Source organism: Coffea arabica, chromosome 5e (assembly GCF_036785885.1).
Source record: "Coffea arabica cultivar ET-39 chromosome 5e, Coffea Arabica ET-39 HiFi, whole genome shotgun sequence".
Taxonomy (NCBI): Eukaryota; Viridiplantae; Streptophyta; class Magnoliopsida; order Gentianales; family Rubiaceae; genus Coffea; species Coffea arabica.
In genome coordinates, this window is record NC_092318.1 from 46,769,441 (window position 1) to 46,790,642 (window position 21,202).

General features: G+C 33.5%; 2 protein-coding genes across 4 annotated transcripts; one reads left to right on the plus strand and one right to left on the minus strand.

Moving 5' to 3' along the window:
• Positions 1 to 361: 361 nt before the first annotated feature.
• LOC113688260 (probable protein phosphatase 2C 52) lies at positions 362 to 6,848 on the minus strand. Of its 3 annotated transcripts, none has more exons than XM_027206034.2 (6): positions 6,501 to 6,848; positions 4,549 to 4,987; positions 4,129 to 4,473; positions 3,894 to 4,011; positions 3,582 to 3,805; positions 362 to 1,058 (listed from the first exon to the last, which is right to left on the minus strand). In XM_027206034.2, exons 2-6 carry the CDS (start codon positions 4,801 to 4,803, stop codon positions 588 to 590), a joined length of 1,413 nt encoding a protein of 470 aa, XP_027061835.1. In that variant the 5' UTR covers positions 4,804 to 4,987; positions 6,501 to 6,848; the 3' UTR covers positions 362 to 587. The 3 variants fall into 3 exon arrangements, with proteins under 3 accessions (XP_027061835.1, XP_027061836.1, XP_071904914.1); XM_027206035.2 differs by lacking the exon at positions 6,501 to 6,848 and adding an exon at positions 5,612 to 5,741; XM_072048813.1 differs by lacking the exon at positions 6,501 to 6,848 and having other exon boundaries at positions 4,549 to 5,571.
• A 13,651-nt stretch (positions 6,849 to 20,499) lies between these two features.
• Positions 20,500 to 21,202, plus strand: LOC113743395 (photosystem II repair protein PSB27-H1, chloroplastic-like). Its single transcript, XM_027271385.2, has one exon. The coding sequence runs from the start codon at positions 20,550 to 20,552 to the stop codon at positions 21,069 to 21,071; it is 522 nt and encodes a 173-aa protein (XP_027127186.1). The 5' UTR covers positions 20,500 to 20,549; the 3' UTR covers positions 21,072 to 21,202.

Consider the following 21,202-nt stretch of genomic DNA (forward strand, 5'->3'; position numbering starts at 1 on the left):
GATAGCCATCTAATGTACATACAACATTTACTTTTGAAACAATAATGGAAACAGAAGCACCCCTCCTGCCCCTCTTTACAGAAACAGAAAATTCATCTTTGAAGAAGAATAAGAAGATGCCACCACCAGTAGTCTAACACCGACCATTTGGTACTCAAACGTAATTAATTCTACCGACTAATTTCAGCTTTTACTCTTACCCAGTTCACATGGCATGGTATAGTACCACTTTTTAGGTACAAGAAAATCTCTGTCGGACGAGCAATGCAGTTGAAATCACAAGAGCCAACCACTTTGTTGTTCTCATTATTATGCTTGGGCTTCCAACTTCAACTGTGTAAGAAATGACAAGAGAAGCAGATTGGAGAAAATCTTCGCAAAGAGTATATACAGTTGAGTTTCGATGATACGAGTATCCAACCATGATGCTAAGAGAGTAGAAGAAATATGAACAAAATGGAACAGGCAGCAAAAAGTATTTGCAGTAAAAACTCTACCAAATGCTTCCGAACCTAAAGGACATTATCCCTTTAAGACCTTGGGACAGATGAAAGTGGTGTTACAATAAAGAGGATAGAATTACAAAACTAAGGTCTTGGTCTTTCTTCGGAAAATCTTGGAAGTTGAACCAGAGAATTCACCCGTGTAACACCTTCTAAACCTGACCAGTCCAGATCTTCAGGAACTACAGCTTGCCCATTTCCCTCTCCTTCAACGGGAATTCTTTTGTACCCTTCATTCTCTTCGCTTGATCTGACAGTGAAGTTTCTCTGCAAAGAAGGCTCTGAGTTCTGCCCATCGTCGGATTCTGCAGCATTGCCAGAATGATAGCTTTGTAGAGTAGCAGAAGAAAAACCCTGATCTTCATAATCAGACTCTGAATCCATCTTGCCATCCAAATATAAGCAGACTACTGCACAGTCATCCATCTTCGAGGTTGGATATTTGGCCTTCCATTCTCGAGCAGCTGACTCAACCAGGATCCGAGCAGCTGATGACCGTGTTGGAGCTGAAGATACAATTTCTACCACTTCATCATTGCTCAATACATCCCAGACCTGAAATGAGAATCACATATCTATTTTGAGTTTCTAGCCCAAAGGCACAACAATTCTGTAGCCAATTATCAACCCATGGACTCAAAAATCATAAAAATTATACAGATCTTCACACCTATAGTTCAGCACGCATGAGAAAGAAGAATAGTTAAAACCATATCTAGAGTTTGTGTCTTTAAACTAATTGGTCCTCACATTACAACTAGGCTAATTATTCAATCAATCAACTCAAAATCTAGGGTATATCTAGTCCTAATTTGCTGACGAAGCGAAATTTATATCAATCTCTCCCCTGCTCCTGAGTCAGCGCCTTCATTCTTGAGACCTCCAAGCCCTCTCGCATGAGTATTACTAGAGAAGCTTTCAAATTCAATGTATTCTCACCACAATCGGTTCCATATTTTCTCATCACTTATTAATAGGTAAGCCGGCATTTGACTGGCATGCTTCATTTTACCTCCAAAATTAAGATCCAGATAACAGCTGTATCCAAGCAAGTAAAACAATCTTTCTTTGTTTAAAAAACAAATACAAGAAAGAATATATTTCCAGATTCGGATACAATAAGTTCTAATCATTTCTTCGTACACTAATAAAACTCTATCTGGATTAACTCTACTTCAAAAGTTCATGTTCTCATGCCATTTATAGGTGAACAAAGAAGTATATATAAAACTTTTCTCATGGGTTAAATTTTTCATTACTTCAGAAGTTTGGTTAGTTTTTTCACTGAATGGTTTCTTGAATAAGGCTAGTAAGAAAGCAACTAGCTTAAAGGTTTTCTCACTTTCTATCCCTATGAAGAAAAATAAACTGACACGAAAAAAGTACAATATCATTATATTATAATTGCAAAAAGTGGAAAAAAGAAATAAAGATTTCATTAAGAGGACGGGGAAAATGCATACAAAGCTTCATGTGGATGCGGAAAAAGAAAGGAACAATTAAATGAGTCTCTCACAACAGGATTAATTGACACTAAATGGCAAAGGATCAGCAAGGAGATAGAAATGAGCATATAGATACGTGTACGATTAGATTTAGTACAAATTCCCACGTTTTAAATTTGGAAAGAGGCATAAATTTTGAAACTTGAAGCTTAGCAAGAGATGAGCAAATGGTAGCCTTCTTAAATCCGATTGGAGCTTACCAATTGAATGATGGTTTTTTAGTGAGAAAATAACCTAGCTTTGGCAATGTCAAACTGAAAGTAATTGTGCATGGTATTATCCACATATGGCATGTAATGTTTACCTACGCTATATCATGGAAGTGTACCTTAGAGAAGTCAAAGAAATGGAGCCAGAGAAATCAAGTACATCAAACCTAGGAGTTTGCCATGGGATCGGAGATTTTTGGCAAGCACGGAAAGAAGTAACGAAGAAAATTAACTTCCTTTACAGTAGCATCTCTCAATCAGATGCATCCAGGATAATTCTGAGTCTTCATGGTATCAATCATCTTGATGATAAGCCAGATCAAGAGTGCTTTTGTTTGTGAGAGCTAATGATAATTTCCTTAGAGGTGTCCTTTTTGTGGATTAAAGATTCTGACCATTGCTAAGTAAATGCTTTACAACTACATAGTATTGAATTTTCCAGCCAAACCAATACGACAGCCTCAGATTATGCTGAGAACAATGATATCCTACTGATTCCGTATAAACTTTTTCCATTCTCAGTAGCATAGTGTTCAAGTCCTCACCCTTAGCATGCCATTATAACTAAGTCAACAAAGCTAAAATAGGGAAAGATAACAATGTAAAAAGGTAGAACCAGAAGTAAAACCAATCCAAAATGACAGCACGAGTTCTATAGAAGCCCATGGAAACTTAGCTGTTCACGACAACAATTTAGCCCCAAAATCTACGTTGCAATGTCAGCAACAGGAATTACCACAGAGGTCTTACACAAGTTTTCATTATTTGTTAAAAAAAGATAGGAAACAAAGGAAGAAAAGAATAAGAAAATGTGGAGTAAAATGCACAAGGATCCTGCCATTGTTGTTTTTAGGAAGGGCACGCATGGCTTAATCCCATAAGCAGCCTTATCCTGGGAAGCAGAGAGGCTTTTTCAAGGCCAACTTAATTGAATTACTTAAAAGCATGCCAAAATTCAAAAAATATGTTTACTTAAACCAAACGCAAGCTTACACCAGAAAATACTGCAAATGAAAAGCATATCAAATTCATTAATTTAGTCTCAGAGAGTGGTGTCTAGCAGGACCAATTGCAATGAAACGAAACATTTTATCGTCATTATGCTCCACATGCACAAAGGAGAAGGATTTATCATATTTAATTTAGTTTTCTATTGGAAAAGTTCAAACCATATTTTGATCTTTTTTGCACTTAGGTGCAAGCCATATTCTACAACTACTAATTTTAGAAAGTTTTGTGTGTGATGCTCCTTTATTCGTTCTGCCAAACGGATAATGTGTACCCTTGCAGACCAGAGAATCCCAGAAAAGCATAATTGAAAAATGATGAAATAACAATCCAGTTATTGAAACTGAAAATCATACCCCATCAGAAGCAAGAACAATGAACTTATCCCTTTCACTAAGAACCCGATGAGAAAACTCAGGAATAGAGATTACTCCATACTCCTTTAGACAGAAATCCCCAAATGCTCTGGCCATTGCCAATCCAGGGGCGTCATCAAATGGCAACCAAACCCGTTGCACTTCTGGCTCATCTTGCAATGCAAAAACTCGACCTTTACACCGTTTAATCCTTTCAGCTTCCCCTGATACATAAAAGTGTACGTTCGTTCTACATAGTTGACATAAGCTGCAAATATCTTTTAAAAATATGACAGACAAAAATTAATATACTTGGCAAATCAGGCTTCAGATCAACAGTCAACTGTACTGCCACCATTTTATCACTGCTGTCCTTTGATGCCAGGATTGCTCGAGAATCACCAATATAGCCCATAAAAAGGTTGGAGCCCTTTTAATTATACAACAAACACAAGTAAACAATCAAACCATGAGAGAAACTTATCAATGATAAAAGCAAGTGCATTCCATAACGTGAGGAGAAGAGCAGGCATTGCTTCTTCCGTACCTGCTTTACTATAGTAACAGCAGTGCTACCACTGCAAAAGCAATCCAAGTTAGGATGAGACCTTAACTCTTTATCCATAGCCTTGTATGATTTGAGAAAAGCTTCTCTCCATGAATCATCCACCTGATCCTCAACAGAGCCATTCTTTTCAGGATCTACCACATCAGATTTTAGGTCACCATTGCAACAATTAGCACTAGACCCACTTTGCTTTGTGTCATTAGAATGCAGGAATGACAATAATTTCAATGGTAATGCATCCCTCACTTTGCGGGCAACCAGATGACCATGTGGACCATGGCCATCAAAAACACCACAAAAGGTCACATCATCTGCCATGTAGTCCTATGAACAAAGAATTATAAATGTCAAAATTGATCACAACTGAATGACATTATTCGTAGAAAGAACAGATCTTACCTCCCAAACAATCATGGCATCCTGGTTGATGCCCTTGCGCCCTTGCTGAGTGAATATGCAAGAACTCCTAGTTCGCCCATTTGTGAAAATTCGATTGGGTATAGAGGCCAAATGTTGCAATTTAGTAATATGGTCAGAAAATGTCCTCGTCCTCTTTCGCCCAAACATCATCTCTAGACAAGATGGAGCAAACTTCTCTCCATTGCTCCTGCTACTGCAAGTACTTTGGCTACTGGTTGACACACAACCCCCCATTTCCTCAGACCCAGAAAGAGACCATTTGTTTGGAAGGAAAAACAATGTTCTTATACTCTGGAAAACCAATATGACAATAATAACGGATTGGTTTTTTAGTCAACCATGCAGTGGAATGGGATGTGTACAAGACTCCAATGTGGAAGAGAACTTTGAAACTTATCTTGGTCAAACGTCAATAGCACTGAGAGAGACATGAACATATAATGAGTACATGTTAAAAAAAAAACAGCGATCGCATTAATTAGTTCAATATTTAATGCATTATTTCAGCGGAAGAGAAAATGCCAACACTAGTATATGAGCTTAATATAACCAAACAAGGTTCTTCTAAAGATTTTGCATGTGAATGAGGACTATTATATAAGAAAAAGGCTGTCTTGACCATTTGTCTCTCCGTGGGAATCTTAATTAAACAAATACATTTGAAATTTTTCAAGCAGTGACATTCACAGTTTTCAAGTATAAAACTGGACCTATCACAGACAGAAGCAACGGAAGCTCAAGAGATCAAGTTGATTAACAGCTCAAACTTGAGTAAAAATCGACAAACGGACATATTTATCAAAGATTTACAGGCTAATTAAAGTAAAACCCAACTCTTCCATTCCCAGTAAGTTGCATTAATTATTCAGTAATGAACACAGTTCCAAACCCATCTAGGGAAACTACAGAATTTTACTCCTAGATTTTTAGCATAAAAACAAAGCTTCCACCATAATCCGACCATTATCAATCTTTTAACAACTAATCCAAAAGAATAAGACAGAAGAATCAATAAATATATGGTGATTATAAAAACACTCACAGACTATGCATAATTGGTGACTCTGTATGTGTGTGTTCAAAGAGACAGAGACAGAGACAGAGAGAGAGAGAGAGAGAGAGAGGTAGAGATTTTGGTAAAGTAAAAAGGAGTACAAAGTTGGACAAAACGCACTCAAAAAAGAGCCCAGATGGCAGATGCTGATAAATTAAGATGATATAAAAGGGAAAAAAATGTTACCAAAAAAACGATACTAATCTGAAACAGATAATCCTGAGGTAGATAGATAGATACACAGAAAGCAAAAGAGAAAAAGATAGGATGATTTAAAGTTTGAATTTTTTCCCCCTTGAACATACAACAGAATGTAGTAGAGGATAATAAAGCGAAAGAAAAGCAGAAAAGGACGGAACAAATCGGTGGAATTGTCAAAACAAAATCACATACGCAGTCCCAAAAGCAAGAAAAAGAAAAAACAACGGCAGATCAACTAAAGCAAGAGGAAAGTTACAACAAACAGTAGTAATTTTCACTGATGCTCCTCCTCTTTGTCAATGACAAAGTAAAAACAGAGTCTTCAACACCGCATTTGAAATTCAACCCTTTTTCTTTTTCATACTTCAAAAATGTAGTTTATTCAATCAAGATTACCAAAGGAAGGACTTTTTTGACTTAAGATACCAAAATATTATGCAATTATACTTTCTGGACTGCTTTTTTCTTAGCTTTCAGTGCTCAAACTTGTAAGCAATCACCAGAAAATCATGAACCAAGAAAGATAAGGATAGAGAACGCAAGTTAGGAATATACAATATTCAAGGAAAGACCAAATTTTGAGGCACAAATGACACAACAAAGCCCAAAAATGCTGGTGAAAACCAGCATTGGAATGGTTTTGCAGCCAAGCAAAATGCAAAATTGAGACCATTACCTTTACTAGTGACTTTACTGTATTGAGGTGGTGAAATCCCATGTTTCTAAGAAGTGGGATTCTGAATAAAATCACTAATACTCCAAAATTAATACGAAAAAAGAAAACAAGGGGATATCTTGCTTGTTTATGAAGAGAAAGAAGAACAGGGGAGAGTTTGCTTTACTGTAGCTTGGCTGTTGTTTATTACAAATTTTGCAATGCATTTATTGCAAAAGCAAGAAAGGGTGGGAAGATGGGGGGGTTGGGAGTAAAAGCAGCAGGGCGGAAGTGTGGTGGTGGGGTTAACATGGATTGATTACTTGAACCGGTAATAGTACTATTAGCAGATGTGTGTATCAGCCTGGTGATGGTTGCAAATCAATTCAAATGGCTGAAATGATGATGATGGGATGGAAATACTATATGAATCTTTCTTTCCTTTTCTTTTCTTTTCTTTCTCCTTTCTCTTCACGTCAAAAAAAGCAAAACCACGCTCTTCCTTAGCATGTGTCTTGTAGTACCTGCATATATGGATATTGCTTTCATCAATTTATTTTGTTTTGTCCCATTATGTCCACCACTTTACCAAGTCCGTCACTGCCTTTTTCATTTTCTTTCTTCAACTGGTCAACTAGTGCTGTTGCAGTCCTACTTTTTTCACTGGAAATCTGGAACAGCCTTAAAGAGAAGCATTAGGTGCAGTAAGATGAACTTGACGTATAGTACTACCAAACCACTATGTACTATGTAATAATCTTTAGAGCTTAGCACAGTTATTAAACCTAAAGCAACCAGATGGTTTAACCAATGACCTCAGTACACCAGTCACTTAATAGAGTTAGGTTGATGGTTGGACAAAATAAGGAAAAGATGCTTTCAAAGTCAATGACCCGTCTAACCGGTAAAATCTGAGTATTCGACCGGTTCAACCATGGTTTAGTAACTATATATTATTTTTAATGATTTGAATGTATTATTTTGTTATATATTGTAAACCCACCAATTTAGCTAATTGACCCGCGATTGAACCACTAACCCGAATCTATTCGCTAGTTGGGTCGATGATCAAGTTTGGTATATTATAAAAAACTTACTCAATAATCTTCAATACAAAATGATATTCAAGCATACCACATGGGGATTAGATTACAGCAAATTTATAATTAACCAAGTGTTGGGAAACTAAATATGAGTTAATTCCAATAAATTTTTTTGAACTTACCTCTTTTCTCACCTTATTCCCCTCAATGTTCGATTGAATCAATGCACCTTCTAACTCCTAGTCAAATGTAATTGGGTGGGATAACCCATTTTATGTCTGATTGAATCATGTACAACTTGCATGATTATGTAAATTGACTAAACTATTTTTAAAAAAAATCCCTACCACTTTATATGCTTAAAATATTCCTTGGTCAAATTGAAACATACACAAAAACTAGACGACGTGGAACTACTATCTGTCCCGACCAAACTTCTTACATTTTCTTAATCGAAAAATTTAAAAACCTTAAAAAAAAACCTAGATTCCTAACAACCTATAACAAAGGGTAACCAAAATCAAAACCACCTATTATCTACTATTAATCTGCCTTTTTGGTTACTCTTGGTTACAAGTAATTGGTTTTTTTAAAAATAATTTTTAGAGTCTTTAAATCTGTCATTTGAAAATTTTAGGAAGTTTACAGGAGGAAAATGAAAACTCCAAATCATCTAGTGTTTGTTGTGTTTCTGTTAGACATACAAAACGGTCGAGATTTTTTAAATATATCTCAGTCAATTCACATGTTCATGTGAGTTATACATGACTGAATCAGACACAAAATGGGTTATCCGACCCAATTGCAGTTGATTACGAATAAAGAGTAGGGGGTACATTGGTTCGATCGAACTCTCGGGGAGGCAAAGTGACAAAAGAGGTAAGTTCAAGGGTAAGTTCATTGCCCTATCAAGGGTAGTTGCCCACCACCAAAGTCCTTAACGCTTTGTGGGGATGGGATGTCAAGGATTCATATCTTACCTCCCGTCACTTGTCATTATACATGTCTAAATCTATACGTCTAGTTCGATGGTGGTTAAGTTTCCGTTAATTTCTCCGTAGTTTCAGTTGGATGGTTCAGTCCCATCGGCTTCTCTGTGTTGAACCTTCTCCTAAAATAAGTTAGAATAGGAATGGATATAAAATAGATAAGTGACCATTGATAAAATAATAATAATAATAATAATAATAACAATTTTAAAAGGAGCATAACTGTCACGCGCTGACAGGGCATGTGAGCTAAGATCAAACTTATGAAATCATGAAAACGAAAAGCACACGATAGTCGACAATTTGACAAATAAGCCGGGCCCACATGACGTGGCATAAGCCCAATTAAATGAGGCCCAACCCCGAATATTATTGTTTCAGTCCACACTCCTTAGTCCACTCGTCATCACCGCGTCGTCCTTGCCCCATGTTCCCAACGGCCCACACCATCCTCAATATTTTTTTTTCATTTTTTTCAATGCAGGTCTTATTCATTTATTATTGAACAATCAAGAACATTTTGTGAAGTTCTTGAACATGTTAGGAGTGCCAATTTATTCATTAGCACTATGATTTTAGTTTTAAAAATTTTCTACAAGCATTTACAAAAGGAATTGATGTTCCACTCTCCCAAAATTTTTTTAAAAAAAAGTAGCATCTTGACGAAATTGATAGTCAATTTCTCTTGTATCATTTCTTTTTTTTTAATTCTCATGACAAAAATTAATAAGATAAGGAAAACCCACAAATTTGGATTTCTGTGAACTTTTTCGGCATAATTTTTCTTGATTTTGTTTCCTTATTTTAATAAGGGTTAAAGTTTCTTCAACCGGCTCAGGCATGTGATGAATCATCAAGCTCAGAAAGCAGCCACCATACTGCGCCCAATTTTTGAAGGAAAAGAAGAGAGAAAAAAAATGATCAATGACAAGTTGACAATAATATATGGCTATGAGTTTGGTATGAAATTTTAATTAAAACTTTTCGAACTGCCAACTATATATATTCATAGCACCTTGTTACTTTCCAGTGGCAATGATATCCTAATGCCCCACTTATCAAACAAAAAAGAAAAGTCAAAGAATGCATAAGTATCCTCATTATTGTGGAATTGTGAAATTGTTTTTGACAATTTATGCTTAGTCAAACTGGAAGATCTGACCTAAAGTGCCTGAGGAAGGGATTATTTGGTTCATAATCTGTAACCGAATGATGTGATCGGTTTTGTAGCTTGCAAGTCAAACCAAAATGCAGCACTTGAAAGAACTTCAATACATGATAATCTTGACTATGTCCTTTCAAAGATTAAACATATTGTCTCGCGTGATACTTGAACTTCCTAAATGACATTAGGTAGATGCCTTTCTTTGGTGGAGGATGTGTGTGTGTGTGTGTGTGTTTTTTTTTTTTTAAGAAAGTACTCGTTAATATATATTTCAAGTGTTATATTTTTGAAAATATAATATTAATTAGGAAAAGTGAGTAAATATAAGAGAGAATAGCCAAGATTAAATAAGTAAAGTATATAAATGCAATGAAGGATAATAATTGTTAGTACATATATATATATAATAGGTTAGATAAATATTAGGTGCGTTAACGAACGCTCTTAGGGCACCCATTAGAAAAAAAAATTTTGTTTGTGAATTTATTTAAGAAAGACTTTAAACCTTACTATAAGAAGGAAGGGGAAAAATGGAGAGTTTGAGAATCCATACAAATATCTCATATTTATCCAAATAATGTCCCTATTAACTTATAAGTTAGGTTTAGGTGAAGACCAGTCTCAGACAACAAATTAAGATAGACTTGATATATAAGATGACACATTAATACAATACATCAATAGGCTTCAAACATTTTCACCAAAGGAAAATTTTTCTTGCATTTATATATTCCCAGGAGCACATAGGATTCATTCCTAAAACAATTAGTGGAACGAACCAATAAAATCATATATATTTACAGATATGGCGAAGTGGGGAACAATCACATGTTCCCACTAAATTACGATGACTTTTCTTATCCAGAAGTATATTAAAATAACAAAGGGGATTCTGTAGCAAGGCCCTTTCATCTTCGAACCATTTTTTGATGACGATATGGTAGGGGTGGCAATTCCTGACACGACCCGAAAACACGACACGAACCTAACACGAAATTAATGGGTTTGGGTTGAGATTTTGGGAGTTCGGGTCAGAATCGGGTCGAACCCGATGAACCCGAAAAGAAAACAGGTCAATTTCGGGTCAACCCGTGGTGACCTGATATGACCCGATGTGACCCGTTTACGAATTAAAACTAATTTAATAAACATAAAAATTATTTTATCTAACTAAACTAAATCATTCTTTTTTTCCAAAGGCATTAATTACTTAATCCTAAATGAATTTATTTAACTTGTGTGAAGTTAAAATTATTATATTTGGACAAATAATATATTATGTTATTTTTTACTTTTATGTTGTTTTAATTTATTTTATATTTGGTTTGGAATAAAACACTTTTATGGTGTTTAATTTATTTTAGATTTGGTTTGAAATTATTTATTTAAATTTTTATTACTTGATGATGTAATTAATTTTGTGAAAAATTGATTTTATTAGAAATTACAGTGATAAATTAATAAATTAAAACTAAGTTTCGGGTCGACCCGCCAACCCGCCAACCCGAAATTTTCGGGTTCGTGTCAGGTACCCTGACCCGTTTCTGGTTGGCGGGTCGGGTTCGGGTCAGCCGGTTCTTTGTTATATTTAGGCCTCAACCCGACCCGCCAACCCGAACCCGACCCGTTTGCCACCCCTACGATATGGTAGGGATATCAAAATCTATTGTACAACTTTTAGATTGACTTTTTTCTGTTGCTTGTTGCCTTGAAGAAACAGTAACCTTGTTTTGTAGGCCCCTTTTTCCGTCTTTTACTTTGTTGAGTTGTTCCACCTCTTTGTGGACGTAAAGATAACTCCAAGGAGATCAAATAGTAAGTAATTCAAGTTTGTACTATAAAAATTGTGTTTATGTGTAATGCATATTTACGTAAAATTGTTGGATTTTTTTTGCTCTTCTTGTCTAATGAGAATTGTACTCTAATTGTAATTTTTACCCAAGAAATTTTTGTATGACCCTTTTAACATGACAAATATTCTCAATGAAATTAATGCCATATTGCAGCACTTTTCTTATTAAAAAAATAATCCATTTATCAAAAAAAATGACAAATATTCTTTTTCGACCATAGAGTGCAAAGCTTTTTGATTATTTACCAAGAACAAGATGTAGGTACAATGCGTTTTTTATTTGAATTTTAACTTGCTTAGCAAATTTCAAATAATCTACCAACATGTAATTTAATCTATTCCAAGAATAACTCGTCTAAAATAACGTATATAGAGCTTTTTGTGTTCTTTTGCAGGAAAAAGCCATAAAAATTGTGATTCATCAATTTGGGCTTTGACTTATTCTTGCAATGAATGTAAGACATAAAGTATACAAGATTTGGACTTTAATATCTAGATCATGCTGTGGATTCTTTTGAGGGAGTTGAGTTCATTATTTAGACAAATACTTGAGCATAATTAATTTCTTTCTTTTGTTTTTGTGGAAGGGGTGCGAGGAGATGTTAAGTCCTTTTCATGGACCTGGCTGCTCTGACTCAAGCCTCAACTTGTCTCATATGAATGTTTGATACACAAAATGTTTTATTTGTACAAGTTGCTAACTTGATGACACTCAAATCCTTTTGTGAATCTTATCCATCGTGATAGAAAGAGAGGAGAAAAACTACCTTAATTGCTTTGTCCCATGTGTATTTTTCAAAATAAAAAAAGATGCTTAGGTTTTCAATTCTTTTCATGCATATAATAAAACAAAGCACGATAAGACTGATGATAAAGACTCTAACCTAACACTCTAACGCCACATTAACAAACTCTTATATGTTGATTGTTGTATATTAGCTTCCTTTGATGGGTTTGTTTTGTAAAAAACATTTTTATATAAAGGGATAATTTCAGAAACCTCCATTGAGAACTCTAACAATTTCACTCAACATTTCTGAATTTTGAAAAATATCACTTGTCTTTCCTGCTTTTGATTTTTTTGTAGCATTATTAACCCATTTCAAAATATATTATTAAAAAACCAATTCTTGGATGGAGAAGATCTTTTTCATTCCAAAAGTGCCCTTTGTCGTCCTACTTTTTTTTATTCAAAATTAAAAGTATGTATTAAGAAAAGCTGGAAATCAATAGACAAATTGTGTGAATATGCAATTTTAGTATGATACAATATAATAGTAGGTGTTATAAGGTATGAATAATTCATTTTTAAAAGTATAATTAAGGTATTTTCAAGCCAAAAAATATTATTGATTTACTACAAAGTGTTTGCAATCAACTTAAAGAGTTTTTCAATTTGTTAGAATTTCTGAAAACTAGAAAAAAAATGTTTATAATTATGTTTACAAACTCATTTGAGATGCTTTTGAAGGCCAAAAGAAATTAATCTTTTACCGAAAAGTGCTTGTAAATTTCTAAATTTTATATTTATTATGTTGATTGATGACATGAAAACTATTAAAAGATTTTCTTCAATCTTGTTTACATCCTATAATTTTAACTACAAAAGCATATCGACCAAGTTTTTAAAAGTTTAAGGGATTATCAATATTTGTTATGAAAACAAAAAAGGTACAATGAAAAAGGGCAACATTAGAATGAAAACACATTCTCTATCCAAAAATAATTTTTTAATAATATATTTTAAAATGGATTTACAATATTTCAAAAAGTTGAAAATATGGAAGGTTAGTGATATTTTTTAAAATTCAAGAGTACTAAGTGATACTATCATAAACTGGGGACGTTTCTGAAATTATCCCTTATATAAGGTGTCAAATACGTTTTCTTATCAACTGTTTATCTTACGTACATATTTATGAATAAAAAAACAGTCTCATTGATTTGAAACATTAGTTCGTTTTTCTTGACAAAGCCAAAGGTTGTTATTGAGTACATGAACGCAAGTCAAGTACATATATCATTTCATTCAGTCAGACCATAGTGCAAGATACTGTTTGCTTTTCATTATTTTTTCCATTTTCCTAAAACAAAGGTGAATAAATGGGAAACAAAATAGTTAATTAAAGGTTGTTACAAGATAATATAATAGTTTTCCTTTTATTTTTTTAACCCTTGAATGGTTTTACCATGCAATCCTCCATGTTATTTCATGGTTGAACAATTCCAAAATCTTTCCTTTTCATTTCTCCTTAATTTTTCTAAGGAAATTGCCAAAAGCCAAAAGATCACATCTATCTTCCCAGTTCCCATCCTAAAATTGCACTTCAAATGATTTCCACCTGCTTACCGTTTGAGAAACATGAGGGAGACTTCCATCATATCTGCATGGGGCAGCCATGCATCTGTCTATCTTTTCATGTTATACTTTGGGCTTTTCTCATGTGTAGCCATACGCATATGTCTACACATCCATGTATTTCTTAAGCCCTACAAATCCAATAGCCCACTCCAGATTCTTCCCCCCATAAACAAAATGAAAAGTAATTGATGAATCTAGTTATCCAAGAAGCTCACAATTTAACATATGCCCCAGGTTTCAAGACTGAACGCAATTGGTATAAATATTTGGCATAATTGTCAGAAACCTCTCCTAAAGTTTCTAATAATTTCACTTACCTCCCTTTAGATTTGAATAAATACACTAACCTCCCTTCATGTAGTAAAATGATCATAATATCCTTCACTTATAAATAATTCCTACAAAAAAAAGTCCCTACAACTATAACTAGTCTTTCATTCTAAAGCAACGGTTATCACATAAAATAAACTTTTATTCTCTCTCTCCGATTTTTCCTCCTACCTTCGTTCTTCTACACCTCATAATCTGTTATTTTTCCGTAAATTCCCATCTACAAAACCATTTAATACATTGCGAATCCTCATTATTATGCAAATAGATCTTCTCTCCCTTTCATTGTTTTCCTTTTTGGTAAGTATTATTGAATTGAAATTGCCAATTGACAAGTTACCAGATCAAATTTGTTGTCAAACTAAATGAAAATGAAAATGATGGTTGTGATACAAAGTATAGACAAAAAAAATAAAAATAATAGCTAAAAAGGAAACATGGATTGAGGAAGGTTACATTATTATGCCAATTGTGTAAAAAAGAATTTTGGGATATAAAAACTGCAATTAGATTTGCCTAAAAAACTGCAATTAGATTTGCCTAAAGACATGGGAAATGGTCTCTAGTGCTGCTTTTGGTTGCTCCATGTTGGTATCCTTGGTGGGTTGGATTATTTTAGAATCAATAAGGTTACAACAATTTAAATTGAGTTTGGATAGTGACATTGGTCAATTCAAACACTGAATTTAGACAAAAAAAAAATTGAGACTAAAGATTAGATTGAATGCAAACTTTAATTGTCACAGTTGATTTGCATAGGAAGTTTTGGGTGGGAGGGGAGGAATTAGTAGGTTGTCAAAATTGTGAAAATATGGAGATTAAGTTGAAGTGGTTTATTGAGTTTATTGGAGTGGTGGTTATGTCATTTACAATAGTTGCAACATGTAAGAAATTTATTAGTGAGTTTTTTCTCCTTCTAAGTAACAAAGGGGTATTTTAGGATTTTTGAAGCCAAATTTAGCATATTGGGTCTATATTGTTACTGAAATGCTAATCATAGGGGAGGTAAGTGTAATTTTTTAATACAGAGGGGAGCTTCCTGAAATAGTCAGAAACCTCAAGGGAGGTTTCTGAAATTATCCCTAAATATTTAGTAGGTAATCATAAAGTTTTTGATTTGATTCTCGAACCTTTCTTATGTGAGATTTGACTCTCCTTCCTTGTAAGGTTTGGATCTCCCTCAAAAAAAAAAAAAGAAAGAAAGAAAGAGAAATGTCCCAAAGAATGGATGAAATATGTGAGAGTTCAGGGACTAAGTTAATATATAACACACACAAATACACAGACACACACACATTGACATATATACACATACACATAAATATGCCAGGGTTTAAGGGGAGGCAATGGTACAAGCATTTTAATGTGCAATGATGTTCAATATGGAGTTCGCCTGCTTCTTCATAGTCTCTCACTAGCAGAGTAATATGAGCCAGTGGTGTTTCTAAACTGTAAGACTTTCATTGTATGTACTAAATTAAAACTGGGTTGAAGCATTTTTCTTTCAAAGTGGATGAATAGTAAAAATGATTTTGCAAATATATAATGAAAAAGTAATAACTAAATTCCATGCATCATCATCATCATCATCTGTAAAGTGAATTTCTATTTTCATGATATATGCCCTACAAGATTTGCTTTTAATTTTTTTTTCGTTCTTTGGGGTAATAGAAATCTTTGGAGAAAGTTTGGTGGGCCAAGGAATATCCCCTCCACGAGGTCGATCGTTCTAGGAAAAGCGAAAATATATAGATATTTTTTTTTCTTACCGTCAACAAGTATATTTGAGAATTTGCTCAGGATTTAAGGATTATATTATTGATTTTCAAATGTACCTTGTAGATTTTGAATGATCCAATTGCTCCTAAGTCGACTTATCTTTAACTGTGCTAGGTTGGATTTTGCAAAATTTAGCAACATGGTAGTCGATGAACTTAGGGCTGAAAGCAACGTTGTTAAACTCGAACCGGATAGTGATTCGGCTAAACTGCTAGATTAGGGATCAATTGGTCGAATCCCTCGGATCGTTCTAAAAAATTTACTACTGTCAGCATGATATTATACTTAATTTATATTTTTATAAGTTTTAGAAATATTGAAATTAAGTTCTTGGTTAGATTTTGACCAACTATACAAAATGTTCCAAAAATATTAGATTTGCAATCAAATATACACTTGAAGAGTATATATAAAAATCTGAATTCATCTTTAAAATATGTCCATTCTCAAAAACTACTTTAAAAATTAAATTAAAACAAATCATACCCAATTCAAGATCTTTTTGTTGGGAATATGGCTTTCTAATGCAAGTTGGAAGCACTAATGATAAATTGATAAGATGATAGGAATGAAAACTTGATTTAGAGATCATTTAGGGGTGTGAGTGATTTTAATGTTTATACTAAGTGGTGACATATTTTTTATTCCTATTAATAAATGAAAGTTTTACAATTTAAGTAACTCAAATTATGTTTAGGAAAAACAAGAATGAAAAATTTGAGAATCGAGTCACTGGTTTAGCCAATTTTTGACGATTTTGACTGGTTTTTGAACAAAGCAATTTTGGTGCTACTAACCAACTCAAAAAGAAGATCGATTCATGGTCGGACCGGCTAGTCCAATCTAGGTCTAACAACACTGGTTGAAAGATGAATCAAGGTACTTGATACTTTTTTTTTTAGTGTAAGCAGGAGGTACTTGATACTTGAATCAAGTTTGGTGTGATAAGAGTTTGTTTGAATTTGGTTTGCCAACTAATCAAATTAAACTTGAACAGTATTTTATGTTCTATAATTTTCATGCTCGATAAAAAGTTCGTTGAAACTCTATTTGATAAATAAACAAGTTATATTTAAACAAAATTTTAAACTCATTAAAATAATTAAACAAATTTAAACACTAGAATATTCAATTTGATTAAATTCATTTATATCCTTAGATGGACTTGGAGCGGGAGTTTAATTTATAGCTTTAACTAGTTTTGTACCCATTCGTTGAATGGGAATTATCTAAAAATAATAAATTATTTAGTGTAGTTCATAAAAATATTTTCATAAAATACAAACTTATTGTATAATCTATTATAACCTTTCTTAAATACATTGTTATTCAAAAATAGTCTTATAATGTAAATTTAAACATCTAATTCAGTGATTAATAATTCGAAATACAAAAAAAAAAAAAATCGACAATATGATGACATTTAAAAACTTGAAAATAGGGAAGATCAAATCTTGGTTGATCTTATGTAAACAAAAGAATGGCCAACCCGTTACCAAAACATCAATTTTGGTACTTAATATAAATGGCTTAAAGATTAATGTGAAAAGAAAAGAAGCCGAATGAAATATTAATAAAAGATAAGAATTCAAAATCAATCAAGTGACAGGAACATAGCAACCTTCTAAATCTGTTCATGGCTAATAGAAACCAAAACGAAAACATAAGATGTATTTTGCTATTAAGTCAAAAACATAAAAAATCTAAATAGTCTGATGTATATTGCATGACGTGAACTGCTGTATGACAATGAACTTGATGCCTTACCATTTATATAATTAATGACACCTTCTTGTTCTTTAGAAGCTTTCTATCAAAGTCTAAAAAAAAAACCATTGAAAACTGCACAAAATTTTTTTAACCCCAAAAATCCAGAAAATAAAAAAATTTAATACGTTGTTGAAGACAATTAATAAATTGTCAAAGGCAATTAAAAAATCGTGTGAAAACACATTGTTTAAAATGCCACTTTTAAATCACTAACCAAAAAAACAATATGTGCTCTACTTGAATTGAAGAGTGAATCCATAAATTGAAATAACAAATTAATTACAAAAACCTTGCCAGAAATAAAAATCAAACTGTAACTTTTGAAGATTTAGAAAATTCAAAATTCAATGACCCAACTATGAAAAAGGTGTAGGAAATTACAGACCACATACAGCAAGTATAAACAAAGTTCAAATGCAGTCCTTGCATTGAAAAAAAAAATTCCAAAAATATTGTGGAAAAGTGTAAATATCTGCTCTGCTTGATAAAGTGATAAGTAATAGATCGATAACCATATATATGAGTAAAAATGTAAAGTATCTTCGGTAGCGATAATCTGATAAAGATAATCTAATATTTAAATTGATATTTGGAACTTTTGATTTGAAGATGAGAGAGAGTTAAAAATATAATTCAAAATTATTTATACTAATTCCCAGAAATTTAGGCTTGATGATTAGGGTTAAGGGAAAAAAGGTGAGAGAATGGAAGAGATAATTATGGAAAGATTATCTAGAATTGTAAAGTCGAGAGAAAAAAGAGGGATAGAATAGCGTAAATTATTAGGGGGTTAACTCATAGAGCGCGTTGCACCTATTTGCTATGTCGATAAGCCACGTAGGAAAGAGATAAATTAAAAGGATAAGGATGAGAATAAGACTTTATTATATATATATATATATATATATATATATATATATATATGATTTATTAAGAATCCTATTAGGAAACTACATGCTGTCTCGTTAAGCCACGTGAGAAAGAGAAAACATGAAGGGATAAGAATGAGAATACGACTTTATTATATATATATGATTGTATGGACTACCTTGAACAGAGACGTTTAAGTTTGGATCTGGTTGAACAGGTGCTTGCATTTGCAAGCCCATGTGAGGATTTGAGGGAATTTTAGTCCATTTGATGTAATGGGCTTTACGACACCTAGGCTAGTTTCTTTGTCATTCACGACCACGAAAAGAAAAAAGAACACACAGACAAAAAAAAAAAAAGGAGTTTGATGTATTATTAGTTCATTAAGTATTTCTTTCAAGGCATTATAAAACAATTACGAGACCACCTTTACGACTTTAACTAAGATAAAATTGAAATCTGGATTTATCAAGTTTTGAATTGTTAAGTATTAAATTTGATACATTTGAATTGTTAAGTAATAAATTATTAAGTACTAAATATATCACATTAAATGATAACTAAATAATTTATCATATATTTTTTAGAACAAGTTCTGCTTAAAAAATTCTGTGTCATTTAATTAATTTAGACGTTCTATTTTTGTTATCAAACACATCTAAACATGTTAAAACCTGAATTGATTAAGTTTACGTGCTGAATTGGATTAGCAAACAGGACCTAAAGCTCAAGTTGAAGCTCAGGCAAAATCTTGAGTACTAATTGAGTTTAAACATGTTGACCTCGAACTCGTTCATTAATATTCACGTCTAATTTTCTCCATTGCAAGTTGACAATTGTGATCAATCTTGAGTTAAGATCGAGTGAATTAGTTGTGCATAATTAAGCTCGAGAAACCTTATAATACTCAACTATAATCAACGTGATTAAGATCGAACTCAGCATATGCACTCAAAAGCATTTTCCTTTTGGGTGCCTGCACTGCAACTTATGTGAGCCTCTGTTGCACATAGTGACACTAAAACACAAATATATGGACTTGAAAATGTGGAAATTGGGCCCATAATCTCCAGATAGAAAGTTGAAGGAATCGATCTCATTGACAGGTTTGAAGTTCACTTTCTTTGATTCTTTGTATGGTGCCCACAACCATACAATGGAGGTTAGCAAACCTCCAAGTTATGTTTTGATTTTTTTTTATAGCCCCAATTGTCCAATTAAATGACAACAAGTAGTATTATGCTTGAGGACATATGACTATTTCTTATTCAAATCCATCATTTAACTAAACAAGAAAGCACCAACACGATAATTCCTTTCATCATGCAAAATTTTTTTTTTTTTTTTTGTTTTTTTGGCAAGCTTGCTTGCAACTTTACAGCAAGAAACAAAGTCCAAACATATAATATAATAATAAAACTATCAGTGTAAAAAAAGATTAATTTAAAATAGTTATCCTAATCATTATAACGTCAAGCATGTTTGGCATCTATTAGCCCTTTTAGGCTTTTAGAGTTATACCTCTAATTCAAACATCAAATACCATACCCGGTCGATTGTGAGTAAAATTGTCAAAAATTCTTGATCCAAATTTTACCATTTAACCGTGTTCGTGTCAAACGTACAAAGCATTAAATTCCATCAACTCAATTTAGTTTTTGATTTTTTTTTTTTCAATTAGTTATCAAGCTACCAAGTAATTTATTAGAGTCCTTTGGGGCATCCCATGTACCTAAGGAAGCCACTTCAGATCATCCAAAATCTGATTGGATCCTTTCTCATCCAGAAACTAAACATCAAGATAAGGTGATAAGGCAACGTGGCCTAAAATCAAACCCCTATTTCAATTTCCTCCAAAAAACTAACACACTCTTTCTCCTCACCCTACAAGTCACAACAGCACCAAACCAATGGCCTCCCCAACCTTGATCACTCCCAACACCTCCACCCCAAAACCCCTACTAACACCTACTATTAAATTCAAACTCACCACCACCACCACCACCACCAATGCTGCCACCCATCGCCGCCGTGATTTTTTATCATTGGCTGCCGGAATTTTCGCTCCTGCATTGATACTTCCCTTGAGTAGTACTCCAGCTGCATGGGCCACTGAGGATGCAGAGTACGTAAAGGAGACAAATGAGGTGATCAACAAGGTTAGAACCACCATCACCATGGACAAAAATGATCCCAATATAGCTACTGCAGTGGCTGACTTGAGAGAAGCATCCAATACTTGGGTGGCAAAGTATAGAAGGGAAAAGGCTCTATTAGGCCGGTCTTCATTTAGGGATATTTACTCGGCCCTCAATGCTGTTTCTGGCCATTATATTAGCTTTGGTCCGACTGCACCCATCCCTACTAAGAGGAAGCAAAGAATCTTGGAAGAAGTTGACACTGCTGAGAAGGCATTATCAAGAGGGAGATAAAAATTGAGCCAATAATTTGTAGTTGGTTGCAATTTTTCCCCTTTACAAGCTCCTTTTTTGTATCTATTGCTCATTAACTACAACAGAGTTTGAGAATATACAATGAAATTCAACAAGGGCATTCATGATCA